Source organism: Rattus rattus, chromosome 14 (genome assembly GCF_011064425.1).
Source record: "Rattus rattus isolate New Zealand chromosome 14, Rrattus_CSIRO_v1, whole genome shotgun sequence".
NCBI lineage: Eukaryota > Metazoa > Chordata > Mammalia > Rodentia > Muridae > Rattus > Rattus rattus.
The window spans coordinates 55,961,772-55,976,959 of NC_046167.1; the positions used below are offsets into that span (position 1 = coordinate 55,961,772).

The 15,188-nt window shown below is 40.9% G+C and overlaps 1 protein-coding gene across 1 annotated transcript in view; it reads right to left on the minus strand.

The window, feature by feature from the left end:
- The window catches only part of F13a1 (coagulation factor XIII A chain), a 209,230-nt gene that overhangs the window by 71,871 nt on the left and 122,171 nt on the right, over positions 1–15,188 (minus strand). The window contains 1 exon segment of the mRNA XM_032884627.1: positions 617–791. Coding sequence (XP_032740518.1) covers positions 617–791 — 175 coding nt within the window.

Below are 15,188 nucleotides of genomic sequence, written 5' to 3' on the forward strand. Positions count from 1 at the left end.
AGAGAATTATTCCGTTCCTATCTGTTTTGCTGGGCATGTTGGACATTGGGTTGACTAAGCTGGGGAGGTGAAGATGTTGATTGGCTATTGATACCCAACTGATCAGGTTCCCCTTAGACTACAGATGAAGGAGAACATGAGATGACCTAACTATTCCTTTCATATCTAGGACAAGCTTTTAAGAACTTACAAAACATCTCATCAATAACAAATAAGTGTATTTATATAACACTTCAAGAAAAAAATCAGAATTTATCTTTCCTTATTCTTTATTATTTTGGTTTTTCTTTAATCTTTAAAAGGAATGCTTAAAATGGCTCATGCTTTCCCCACTCCCTTCCTTAGCCCCTCCAAGCCTTCATCACTCTGGGTGTCAGATGATGGATCATGTAGGAAGCAGTCTATCACTCTTCCCATAAAGATTCTGTAGTCAGAGAGATGTGAGCATATTTGGCCCAGCACAATTTAATTATGCATTGACTACATCCCAGAATAGTCACCCATAAATTCTATAGAGCCAATGGGAGCTATTAAGCCTCCTTGCCAGCTTATAGATAAAGTGATCTGAAGTGAAATTTCTGTTACGTTAAAAATCATTACTCTATTGGACACTTACATGTGTTAAAGACACCAGCAAAAACCCAGCACTGGCCATATCGGACTGGTGTTTCCGAGCTTCTGTATTCTAGTAGAATGTCAACACTTCCTGTCCAGGCTGATGGAGGGATGCCGTAGGCATAGACATTGTCCCATGATCCAACAAGAACACCTTCGTCATCCTTGGCATTCACCTAAATGAGACCATGAGAGGTGAAAAAAAAAGTCATTTAGAAGACTGGTGTGGGACAAGCTGAGGGTTCTAGTGCCATCTGTGAGTCCTAACTCTGTTCAATTGATCATGTTATCACCAAGGGTAATGATGCAAGACCAGAGTGTGCAAAGGGAAGATCTGATGATCAAGACTACCTCCTGAGCAGTGTGTTATCAATCCTACTTGAACAGTGAGTAGGAAGAGTCCTCTCAATTTGAGTTGAAAAAGATCCATACCAGGTACTTGGTTTGGCCCAGAATGACTTGGAGAAGAAAGAACAAAGACTGCAAGAGGAGAGGTTAGGAGGGACTCTTGTGTTGGTGAAAGGTGAATTCAACTAACAAATGAAAGGTCAATGATAGGAGTTTTCACTTCTGTGGTAAGTAGTGGGTGCTCATGATCTGCAAAGGTTAATACCAATTGCCAAAGGCACCATTAAGAGTCGATAGGAAAATAGACTCCCATAGGTACTGTACATGATTGTTTAAGTTCATTAAAGAAATACTCTTCAGGCTGGGGCGATGGCTTAGTAGATAAGAACACTTGCTGCTTAAGGACTTGAGTTCAAATCCCTAGCACCCATGTTGAAAATTGGAAATGGCCAGTATTACAGGAGGCAGAATCAGAAGGATTGTGGACTTGCTGGCTGCAGCTCTTTGAGATCCTATCTCGACAGTTCAAGGAGGAGACATAGCAGGATATCTGATATCCTCTTTTGTGTTTTACCGTACCTGTGTGCCCCTAACATGTATATATACAGTAATATATTTATGCCACACAGATTCACACAATATCTAAAATAAAAATATTTTTTAGAGATTGTTTAAAGTGATTAATATACATGTATATGCATATATATTTGAGTTGATGATCAAACTGAGACCTGGTACTGGGCAAGTACTTTACCATTAAATTATATCTCAGCCACTACTTTTATAATTATTTTACAAGATATACCTATTTACCTAGGAGGTCTGAGATTTTAGTATAGTGGAGACTTAAGCTGATACTGGCAATCTATAACATTTGGGAAATCCTATGCACTTGATCCTAGAGTAAACGTCTAGTATGCTTAATGTTCAGGGGCAAAGGCAGTTGATGTTTAGAAAATCAAACAAAGTCTGGAAGTTTGCATTTTTTTTCCTGGACACTGGTGGACACCTCTTGGAATGGAGCCTTTCATCAGTTTAATTGTAGCCAGCATCCAGGTGAGAAACAGTGGAAATTCTTTTCAAATTGTGTGCTGCCTCATAACGGGCACGACAGTGACTGTGACAGTGAGTGTGCTCCATGAATCATCAGTAGTGACGTCCTGTGAGCTCATCGGAAATGCGTACTATCAAGCTCCTCCCAGTCCTGGATGATAATGAGAAGACATTAATTCCCTACTGATGCCAAATACAGGCCCTGAAGCTGTGCAATTAGATTATGGAGCCCGTAGAAGAGATACAAATGCAGACTGTTTCTATGTATCAGTCCTCAGCCGCCTGCTGGACTTCTTCGTTTGGCCTGCCCTACTGGGCTGAAAGGGACTCTTATTCTGAAATGTTTCAAGAGCTCTTTGGAGGTAGAGATTAAATGTGTGAAAAGATGTCTTTCTAAATTCCGGCTAGTCTGAATAAAGAGCTGGTGCTCCAAGATTATCCAATAATCAGGTCTATTTTCAACAACCTTGCAGGCATTGGGCATTGATTATGCATAAGGCCTTTCCCTCAGGAGAGGCAGAAGCCAAGCACATGGGAGTGCAGTTTGATGTGATGATGAAGACAGAAGCACACACAGGTAGAGTGGAAGGCCAAAGGAGAGGAGACTCGGTTGGAGGGTGGTCCTGTCATCTGAGGGTTGGCAGAAGGGATGCCATTCAAACAGTTTAGAAAAAGTCATCTAAAGTTGAATAACTGTGATGTCATGAGATAATAGGACAAGTTTAGGAACCTTTGCATGGCTATCATATAGGTATTCAGGACTGAATGAAATGCTATTTCCACCTTGACTTTGTGTCCAGTCAGGTTAGAATGAAGACCCCTGGTCAGTACTTAGTGCGTGGAATGTAGAAGAATAAAAGCATTTCAAGTTTCTTAAAGACCTCTACCACAGCAGGCTCAAGGCTTTGATGTGAATTTACTTCAACCATCTCTTCAGGACCTATTCTTGACCAGCACTTGTCCTTGCAGGTGAATTAAATATCAGAAAATTTGTGCCTGCTATGACCGTGTCTGTGGTATGGCTTGGTCTTTGTGGAGAGGTGGTACGTTATCTTCGAGAAGTAAAATAGAGTTTATGGATCCCAGAGATAAAAGTCCCCTAAACTGTGGCTCTGATGTATGATTTTCAGATAGATAACCATGAAACAGAAGGCTACTAATAGTATCAAGCTGAACTCAACCAGCTAAGAGGAAGAAATAAATAGCCCTCTTCCCTACAGACCTTTTAATTGTTAATGCTGCGTGCTGCCCCCCTTGCTAGATAAATCACAATTCTCACTTATTAGCATTCGGCAAGATTAGCTACTGTGTTCTAATTAAAACATTGATTTCTAAGGAGCCCAGACACAGCGCGAGATATGTCTTCAGTGGCAGATGAAAAAAGGGTTAAAGTAAAATAGCCTCTTCTAGACAGTAAAATATACTGGAGGGGCGATTCAAGGGCATGCGAGGTGTAGTCCAGGGGCAGAAGCAAATGTCATGGTTTTGGGTCACTGGTTATCAGCATACAGTTTGAACCTGGGACGACAGACCGGAATTGCTCGTTAGCATTACTATGGCTGCATTAAATTCCTATTCCAGGGGCTGGAGAGATGGCTCCGAGAACACAGGGTTCCGTTTCCAGCCTCCTTCCAGTGAGTCTAATGCCCTCTTCCGGTTTCCGCAAGCACTGCCTGCCCGTGGTGCGCAAACACAAGCAGACAAAACACTGTACACATAAAATAATTTAAAAATAAACGTTAAATTTCCATCCCATCAGGCCTACAGAACTGGAAAGATGAAAAACTACCCCTAAGAGTTACTACCAGTAACATCAGTGGTACACGTAGCCTGCAGGAAACTCCAACACCCAGGGCCAAAAGCAGATGTCGACTGTGAGCTGCACAGGGAAGCAGCAGGGCTCGGAATCCAATCTAACCTCGGGTTCTTCAGAAGCCAGACTGCTGAAGCAGCACAGTGCAACAGTGCTTCATCTATCTTTTAAATTCTGGAATTAAAATGGCGTCTTTATCTTGTTCTGACCAAAGACGTGGAAACAAATTCTGTTTAAAAATGCATGGGAAAGGGTCACATATCAAAAGAGGCAGATAGTCTGTGACTATGATATGGAAATGGCAGAAAGCTTAAGAGTGTGACCTCATGGGAGACACTTTATATGGGGCCAAGGCTCTGCATGGAAACTGATGGAATCCTAAAAGAAGGAGCAGAACGAAGCACACTAAGAACGGCGACTCCTCTCCTCAGCTCATCTCCCTTGGTCCAGTCTTGGCTCATCCTTGCTCCCAGTCTCCCAGTGAATTTCAGAGCAAACCACAAGGTATATTGGCCTAAGAACTGTAGGTCTGGGGAGAAACAAAATTTATCTTAGGGTAAGAAGAGCCAGATCTCATCTTCTAGAACAAATAACATACTCAAAGAAGAACTGTGCATAAATGACGTAAAAACAGAAGAATGTGAGACCTAGTAAATAGGAAGGAGGGAAGAAAAAGCAACACTCATACACACAAAAAAACTAAGGAGCATGAAACATTTTCTCCCACTCCATAATGAGATCACTGACCTAAAGGACAGATGGATGACCAAATAATATCATTTCAGAAATAGTGATGCATCACCAGCTCTGAAATACAGAGCGGGTATTGCTAAAAGCAAATAAACAACAATGAGGAGAAATGAGATAATAAAAAATATTAATGAAAAAGACAGATGTTATTAGAGAGACACCAAGAGCTCTCAAGGGCACAGATGACACAACACAAAGGTAACTAGTGTCCTTAAAATAGAGAACCCTCAAAATGAAACAAAAGGTATGACCACACTCTAGATCGTTTGGATTTATCAAGAGAACAATGAATCTACATTGAGAGTCATCCGTAGTCCATGGTTTAACCCAGACCCCTAACCAAGAACTCATAATCAATTTAAACTTTGAATAAAGAAAAAAATTGCTTGGTCATCTAGACAAAAATAGTACAACTCAGCAAAAAATTGAGGGAATCAGGCTGTCTTCGGATGTCTCCACGGTAATGACAAAAGTGTCAGTCACTATACACATAATGCTGAGAGACAGGTGTCTGAAGGATGTTAGGCAGAGCCAAGCTGCAGAAGGAGAAGCCACACAACATGAGGTCCCAGTCATGAAGGATCTCAGGGAACTTAAGAGTCTCAAACTCCATCAAAATAAAGTTGAGTGTCCTTCAGAGCTACAACTACAAAATGAGTTGAAAAGATTATAAACATAGGACCAAAAATTACTATAAAAGAAATGACATAGAAGAGTGAAAGGAGGAAAAGGAAAGCAAATGCTAATGACTCAGCATGTTGGTCTCTCATAGTTAATTGAAACCATCTAAAATTAAAATATAATTTAAAAGTACATAATTACTTTTTGTCTAATTGGTTCCATAATTGGAACTAATTTTTTGGAAGAATCTGTTAGGAAATATCTGTTATGAAGAGGCATTTATCTGAATTTCCTGTTCTGAACAATTCAGTAGTTTTCTTCTGCTAAAAGTAAGATTTAATATAATTAAATAGGGTTAAGTATAATTAAACATAATTCCTTAAATAGTATGATGCCATTTAGTATAAATACAAACAAATGGATCAATGGAGCACAAATATATATATATATATATATATATATATATGTATGTATATATGCATTGCTCCAAAGGAACTTTCCTAGACAAAAGATTTGGTTTAACAAAGGCAGGTAGAACAACTAGGTATCATATGTCAGGAAGCTTCTCAGAACGTAAGATTCATAAGCCTGAAGAAACAACTTGTGGATTAGGTGAGCATTTGAAAACCATATGTCTGATAAAGGACTGAAATGCCAAGCAGAAACATTAAATAATTGTGGGGGTGAGAGAAGCCTCCTCACTGGAGTAAGCTGCCTGCAGGTTATTCAGGGAAGTCTGTTACTGTGTTGGTGGGATGTGAATTAGCACAGCCATTTGGGTGGGCAGGATGGAAGCTCCTAAAGAATGACTACCCAGGGCATTTTAATCCACTTCCGGGTATGTTTCCCAAAGTATTGACATCATTAGGTCAAAGGGACATCTTAGCTTATCTTTACTGTAACACTGGCCAAGACAGCGGAGGCATTGACTTGATGTAACCGATAGGAGGCTGGGTAAGGAATGGGCAGCCTCAAGAGAATGCTAATCCCACAATGGGAAAAATATGGACATATTGTTTCAATTTTACTCTCTAAATTGTTACAAGTTTCTTGGATTCCTTTTTGAGAGACATGGCATATTTTTACTTTTATTACTGACTTTTATTTGCTTTCTTTTTAACCAAAGAGAAAGCATTTATAAAAGACTCTGGAAGTAGAAATGTGTACCAATCAAATCTTTTCAATTCTACTATGAAAATTTGGTTACATATTCCTTCTCAATTATTATAGCTATGTTTTCTGAAGTAATGCTGAAAGGGAGCAGATGATTAAAGCTCCCATTGTGTGTCACAAAAGGTGCCTCATGTGGCTATTACTCTAAATTCATGACTTAGGTCTGAGGGAAATAATGAAACTAGGTTTATTTTCAGCTACAGAGGGGGTGCCAGCAGTGCTCTATAAGGGGAGAAGACTTAGCCATCCTAGAAGTAGATCTCAGGGGCTGGGCAATGTGGGTTTTCTGTAGCTAGTTTCTCTGAGCTGAAGCAGTCTCCTTTAGAGCAATGGTCCTAAGCCTTCCTAATGCTGCAACCGTTTGATGCAGTTCAAGTTGTGTTGACCCCAACCATAAAATATTTTCATTACTACTCCATAACTGTAATTTTGCTACTGTTAAATAATAATATAAATGTCTGTTATTTCCAATGATCTTAGGCAACCCCTGTGAAAGTATTGTTTGACTCCCCACCCACCGCAAAAAAAAGTCCTGACCCACAGGTTGAGAACCACTGCCTTAGAAGGAGGAAGAACATCCCCTAAGATTCAGAAATCTAAGGGAACTTGCAAGCCTCAGAAGCTCAAAGTTACTAATTCCTAAGGCCTCTCCCTCAGAGTTGGGGCTGTGTGCAGTTCTTCAGGGATCTCTGAGGATGCAGTTTTATGAGTCCTTAGCCACGCTGGGGTGGGCTTCTCAGTGACACAGCTGCTTTTATTTACCCATGCTCCTGTGAGGAACCCTAACTGGCTGTGCTTCGTTCTGAGAGAGCACAGCTGATGACTGTGGGCTGTTCTACTCTTTAGCATCATACTGGGCAATCCTTCACTTTAGAGTAAGAATAAGCTTGCCTAGTTGCAAAGGAAGACCCCGGTGTATTAGAGATGCCAGTACCATGGGAGGATCACAGCAGCAGCAGTTGGCCGGATCAACCTGAGCTTAGAGTGCTACAGAGGGCAGAGCTGGAAAAGTGATGCCAGCCCTTTGGAGAAGCCCAGAAGATCAGATGTGGATCACAGACGTTGAAAAATAAAAGCTGTAACACTGAAGTTGCCTTGGAGACCCTAAGATGTTCAAAATAACAGGGCCATGGGTGATCTGCTGAGGAAGGCTGATAACAGGGAGTGGAACCAGCCCAGGAGAAAGAAGTTTGTTGCAGTCAACAAAGATGAAAAAGGAGTTGGAGATCTGAAGACCACACTGACATCAGACATGGAGATGCAGAGTTTGGAGTTTGCCCAGCTGGTTTCCTGTCTTGCTTTGGGGATTACAGTTAAATGATTGGATGGATCTCAGAAGAGACTTTGAACTTTGGACTTTTAACATTGTTGAGACTGCTATAGACCATGAGGGCTTTGGAAGCTGAACGAAATGTATTTTTTTATTATGCTAGGTATGGCCTCCATAGACTCATGTGTTTGACAAGCCTATGGAGGTCAGGCAGTGGAATGTGATGGTTTGCATATGCTTGCCCCAGAGAATGACACTATTAGGAAGTGTAGCCTTGTTGGATTAGGTATGTCACTGTGGGCGTGGGCTTTAAGACCCTCCTCCTAGCTGCCTGGAAGTAAGTATTCTCCTAGCAGCCTTCAGATGAAGATGTAAAACTCTTAGTTCCTCCTACACCATGGCTGCCTGAACACTGCCCTGCTCCCACCTTGATGATAATGGACTGAACCTCTGAACCTATAAGCCAGCCTCAATTAAATGTCCATATATATATATATATATATATATATATATATATATACACACACACACACATACACACACACACACATACATACACATATATACATATAATCTTGCTTTCTGCACCACGTAAACGATAGAACCATAGCAGATGAAATTTGAGCAGATTTTAACGTCAATACTGACAAGTGAAGACATTTGACATTTTAAGTGTCCTATTCCCTGCAGCCCAGATTTTCCATTTTAAAAGTTACAATTTGCTTTCTGTTTCTTTTTTAACACATGTAAAGGGATTTCTCTTCTCTAGTATGCACATTTTATATGGCTATGATGAAATGACTTCTCTCTGTTATAAACCTGTTTCATTCTGCTAAATTTCGTTGTTTCAAGTTATGGTCTCATAAAGGCTAGAAATTTGTAACTCTTTTAGAAAATAGTTTTATATGTAATCTTTTTAACATTTCTTAAACCAGTGAATATGAATTTGGGGTAACACGAATCCTCTTAAGAGGTATATAGTTAAATTTGGGAAGTAACGAGATTATTCCTAGGACAAATCCTTTCCAGGCTTTGTAAACCGCAGGTCCTCAGTTACAACCCTGCAGTGACTAGCCTTAAGCATAGGGGATCACCTATGTCTCATATACCTAGGGCTTTGTCAGTGAAACTCAATAGCAACTGTATTGACTACATTGAGAGTGAAACAGGGAGGACCAAGTGTTGATGTGGGGGCCACAGCATCATATGTTCTTAATGACAGCTGTTCTCTTTCTCATGTAAACATTTGGATTCAATTAGTATCACCAAAAAGCAAATGTAGAAAATAGATTCTGAAAGTCTATTTATCTGGGTATGTAGAGGTTTTTTTTTTTGTTTGTTTTTTTTTTTTCAAGTTACATGGTAAGAGTGGGAAGAGATGTGTTGAAGTTCTTAAAAGATTACCCATGAGCAGGCAACCCAGCAAATATACCCAAGAAGGAAGAAACTCTATTCTCCTTTGCCTGGCTTCTTTACCTTGGTCCTCTTTGGGCTTTCATGGCACTTATCAATGTCACAGACACATTTTATCTGAAGGAAAAGAAATCCAAGCACCGTCTTGGATTTTCAGTCAGAATGGGATGATGGGGGAGGGGTTTAATTAGCTGTTTTCTGTGGGGGTGTGGTTGGAATGTTGAACTGCCTTCCTGCAATGCCCTTCCACACTAAACCCCTTCACTTCACTACCAAGCGTGCCTATTGTTTGTGTCAAAGCCAGCTGGTTTTATGCGGAATCTTTTCCCAGTCACTGTGGTAGTCTTTCTCTGCTCACACGGTGCCCTTTGCTTTATACGGCTCTCATGTTTACCACAAGGTGTCCTGTCATTGGTCTGATCATCTTTGTTCCCATTACCAGATTTCCTGGGCTTGCAAGAAGGAAAGTCAACTTGACTTTGCATTCCCAGGGCTACCACCAAGTGACATTCCAGGAGTTCTGCTGGGTGGATGGATGCCATATTACTCGCAAGAGTTTAACATTTTCTTGCAGATGCTGAAGGGGACAGGAACTCCACAGGAAGACCAACAGAGTCGACTAACCTGGACCCTTGGGGCTCTCAGAGTCTCACCCAAAGAACACACATGGGCTGGACCTAGGCCTCCCCACAAATATGTAGCAGATGTGCAGCTTGGTCTTCACGTGGGTCCCAAACAACTGTAGCAGGCGCTATCTCAAAAGCTGTTGCCCGTGCATGGAATACGTTCTACTAGCTGGGCTGCCTTGTTTGATCTTAGTTGAAGAGGAAGTGCCTATCCTCAAAGAGTTGGGTCGGGGAATACCCAAGGGTGTCAAGGTGGGGGAACACCCAGAGGACCCCCACTTCCTCAGAGGAGAAGGGGAGGATTTTGGGAAGGGTGACTGGGAGGGGGCAGTGAGCAGGATGTAAAAATGAAAAGTTAAAAAAAAAGTTTACCATTTCTTTTCTATACTAAACTCAATGACATTTTAAAGTAGACAAGTTTCTCAGTGTGCAAAGGAAGTGCAAAGGATCAAGAGTGGCCAAAAAAAAAAAAAAAAAAAAAACTGATGGAGAGCAAGACGAGGGGTTCTTGATCTGATGTTTGCTATAGCAACTTGGTAACTAACACTGCACTGTCCTGGAATAAGGAAAGACAAACAACAGAGTCTACAGTTGTTCCAGCCTCGTCTTGTCATTTCATTTCTAACCAAGCCACTACATCAATGAGAAGCTTAAACAAAGGATAACATTTCCAGTAGTGGTTTCGGAAGGAAATAGATAAATTTGTGGGGAATCAGAATTTTTGATCTTACCTCACACCATACTGAAAGACCTCAAGATGGATTAAAGATCAACATACAAAAAGCCCAAGTTGTATTTCAAAAGAAAGATGGGGCAATATATTTATATCTTAGAAAAAATCATGTGTCGTAGACAGAATTATTTCTTTAAAACTGGTTGTGTGGCCCAGTGTAGGGCACTTACTTAACACTCCTAAATCCTAAATGTGATCCCTAGTACCACAAAAACAAATATAAATACGTTAAAAACTGGACTGTATGACATTTTAAATGTTCTTATGACTGATGTGAGTTTACTGTCTAACACCCACATAACAGCTGAGAACTGACTCCATACATGACCACAGTGCATGCCTCCTGCCTTCCATCCATCTCTCTCTCTCTCTCTCTCTCTCTCTCTCTGTCTCTCTGTCTCTCTGTCTCTCTCTCTCTCTCTCTCTCTCTCTCTCTCTCTCTCTCTCTCTCTCACACACACACACACACACACACACTCAGAGCAAAGTACAGTCTGGTGGGAAATAACCTCTACGTGTATCTGAGAAAAGAGTGGTTTCAGAATATATATACAACTCCATCTCTGTAATAAATATACAATACAAATAACACATCATGAAAACAGCTGTTAACTTGGGAAGACATTGCACTGAGAGAGGTATTTGAACGGCCAGAAGTGTAAGGAAAAGTGGACAGCATTGCTGTACATCAGAGAAAATAAAGTTAAAACAGCAAGTGGATGCGGCTATGTTCACACATCAAATTGGGCAAACGTAAAAGGTTGGAATCATCAAGAACAGATAAGCCTATGGGAAAAGTAGAGTGTCATAAGTTTCTGGAAGAATGTAAAATGTGTGACTATTATGAATGACTAACAGGGGCATCTCACAAAATCAAACACATTCATATTCTGTAACTCCAGCTTTAAATGTTTATTCCACACACGAGATTTGCACAGAATGGAAGGTTACCACACACGAGAACTTGCACCTAAGAAGATGGAAGGTCCTGTGGAGGTTGCTGAGAGAGAACTGTCAGTAATATCTCACTCACTGTGGGTCCTGTGTGTAAGGATACCAATGAGATAGGCAAGATGTGCCCATTACTGAGTAATGGATCATTTTCTGATTGGACTTAGGTCTGCTACACAGAAGGGAATTCATGACTGGTATTGTAAGTCTGGTCAAAAGCCTATCACTAACCCAGAATCCGTCTCCAATTGATAACTGCTGGCAAAGAAAAAAAATTGGTTCTTCTCCAATGAAGTCTCATGGGCAACGAACTACATTTAAGGACAGGTTCCACGCGCAATAGTTGATGACCAACACAAAATGATATCAGTGATACTCTTGGAGGTATTTTTTTTAATCTCACAAGATTTTGTCTAGACATTTTACCCTTTACCTTACAAATCTTTCACTTATATGTCTCATTTTATGCATTTTTGTGTGTGCGTCAGTGTCTAAATGTGTGCTTTATGCTTTTCCTTTGGCTCTTTTTTTGTTTATTGGTTTGTTTTTTATATTCTTATTTTATCTTACTATTGTTGTGGTTATTGTTATTTAGATGACTAAGAGAGAAAAATGATGTGAATTTGAATGGATAGGAAAGTGGGAAAAGATCTTGGCAACACTGGGGAGGGTAAACCGTAATTTAAAAAACAGTGGGTTAAACAGACAGACAGACAAAACCTATTTTCAGTTAAAAAGAATGCCCATGGCTGAGAATGTCATGGGCCCCAATGGAGAAGCTGCTACTGCTGTTTTGCTGATTGTACACGGTGTGTCCATCACACTGCCACCCAAATAACTGTGTGCACACCATAGAATAGTTTTGTCCGCTTTAGTAGGGGAAGCTTCCCTGTGCAGTGGTCAATGATGACTGCAGGGAATTGTAACTGGTCAGAGTACAGAGAATAAATGGAAGTTGCATGTTCAGCCCTAAAGGAAACATTTCAATTATTTCCAAGGCTCAGCCAAACTTAGGAGAGAATGGGTGGAAAGTGTAAGAGCAGAAGAAGGTAGGGTCAGCCAGTGGGTGGACAGACTTCCAGGCCCAGTATGCCCATTGGACCATTGGACTCAGAGCTGCTGTCATTACCTGCACGTGCTCTTCATAACAGTGGGCCTGCCAACATCTTGTCATGAATCGGGAGGGCCTTATGGGAGCCCACCTCTCCCTGAGGATTTCCACACAGATGGTGGTTGAGGAGAGAGACTTTGTTTCTCCTGTGACATCGCTGCTGGTAAGACACACATTCTCCCACCCACGCTCTTGTAAACAACCTTGATGACACATCCTGGGTCACATGCACAGAGACATGAGTCTAGAAGGGGAGCTACTTGGGAAGAGGAAAGGAATTGGTGGGAGTTGGGAGGATAAGAGAAGATAGTGTGGACGAATATGATCAAACTATACCATATACATGTGGGAAAATGTCACATAGGACCCATTATTACATATAATCAATATATATTCACAAAAAAAAACATTGAAAAGACCTATTCAGAATGCTCATAGTCGTTGCGTAATGGTCCCAAACTGGAATCATCTAGAAGGCCCATCAACAGGTGAATGGATAGATGAGCTGCAATACATGAAACAACATTCTGTTCCTAAACATAAAGACTTGCATGGCAATTCGTGAAGTGGATGAAGCCAGTCTCACTCAGTCTTGGTGAACCTATTCACGTGAGATTCTAGGGCATGTCTAATCCACTGCAAGAACACACAGCAGCAGGTCTCGGGATGCAGGCTAATCAGGGGAAAACACAAGGGAATTCCTGGAAACATCTACATTTTGTTAGAACTGAGTGTCATTCCCATCAAAATCCACTTAAATTATACATTTGATAGCTAAGCTTTATACCATATATAATTATTTAATCTAAAAATATCTTATAACTAACCCTAACTTATACAACTCTATAATGAAAGACTTAACTGACATAACTGCTAGTATGTGTGTGTGTGTCTGTGTGTGTTTGTGTGTGTGATTTTGTGTGTGTGTGTGTGTGTGTGTGTGTGTGATTTGTGTGTACACTCTGACAAGGGTAAGTACTTAGATTTACTCTTCATAGTAATCATTATATTACTACAGGAAATTACTAGTTCTTGTGTTAGTAACTGAGGACTGTGGTTTGGCCACACTGTTCGTTACTAATCATGCGTGAAATAACTTAATGAGGATAAAAATGGAAACTGAGTTCTAGCTTCCCAGTGTCTTCTTTTCCATCAGTGTACTCCTACTATGTGCTATGGAGCTGGTTGTTATAGAGCAGTGCTTCTCAACCTTCCTAATACCGACCTTTTAGTACAGTTCCTCATGTTGTGATAGCCCACAGCCATCAAATTATTTCATTGCTACTTCATAAGTGTAGTTTTTCCTCCTGCTATGAATCATAATGTAAATATCCAGTATGCAATTCCCAAAGGGGTTGCAACTCACAGGTTGAGAACATGGGTGTAGACTAAGTTGTCAAAAGTATTCAAACGAAAGGGGCAGATGTAAGAGGGGAGATAGGAGACAGAAAGGGAAGAGGATGAGAAGAAAATGAAGAAGGCAGAAAGTGTCGGTCCCAAGAGACCCCTAGGCTATGCTCCACTGTAGCCATCTGTCCTGGGGATGTTGGTCCCAGGAGATGAGAACCGCCCCATCTGCACAGCTTGGAGGGAGTGCTGAAAAGCAAGCGCCTGTGCTTCAGAAATAGCCTGTGTGATTACAAAATAGATACCGTGTTGAAACTCATTCCAGGAAGCAATTCAAGGGAAGCAGACATTTAGATTGACTATGATTATCACATTGGAGAGATAGCTTGTAATAAATGTCTGTTTTTCTCCAAAAATATGGGACAAACAGGCATAAGAAATGTAACCTTGATAATTGAGAAGCCAAGCTGTTTGCCCACAAATGGAAACTTCATTACATTGCTGCCTTTTACCACGAGGGAAAAAAATGAAGTCTGAACAGTTCACCGTCCCTCCTTGCCCCCACCTGAACTGACTCAGAAGGAGCCGGTGACAGAAATTATATCTTTACTCCCAAGGATCACAAATGCTATATAGACAGAGGACAGGATGAGGATGCATCTAGGGAGGTATAACATCCTGTTTGCATCCGTGGGGTCAGGCAGCCAGATGTCCATCTCCAGTGCTGTGACCTTGGTTAGGGTCAACTGACTTCCAGATACCCCTACCCCTTTCAATCTGCACATTGGTTATTTAAGGAATAGACATGTTTTCTTACAGTTGGTTATGTAAATAACTTCTAGATAAAATTCCACTTTTTCTACTGCTTTCTGATAGAATTGGAAATCTCTGGCGATGAGACACCCATGGTGTTTTGTTGGGAATGGATTTGTCCTGATGTCACTGGATCACCCAAATTTCCCTTGTCATTCTGGATCCACTGGTGCCTTTTACCTTTAGGAAAGCATTGACTTCAGCTTTCATTCTAATTTAGAATCTCACCATGTTGGATTGCTATACAGTTCTTCATTAATGTCAATTAGTAGGTTCTCTAAAATGTGTCTCATGGGTATGCCTACTGAATTGGTTGTGCCCTCACTGTGGGGATTCAGAAACTATCAGTGAGCCTGCAATTTCTAAGCATTTCCAAATGAGGAATGCCTTTTCTGATATGCATGTGCATGAACCTTGGAAGTAGATTCTAGCAATGGCAATAAAAGCTGACAGTTGAAGGCAGAGAACTTTGGACAGGGTCTTATCTTCTAGGAACCTTTATCTAGCAATGGCCAAGAGACTGGGCCTTTGCAAATGATGGAGACATGATT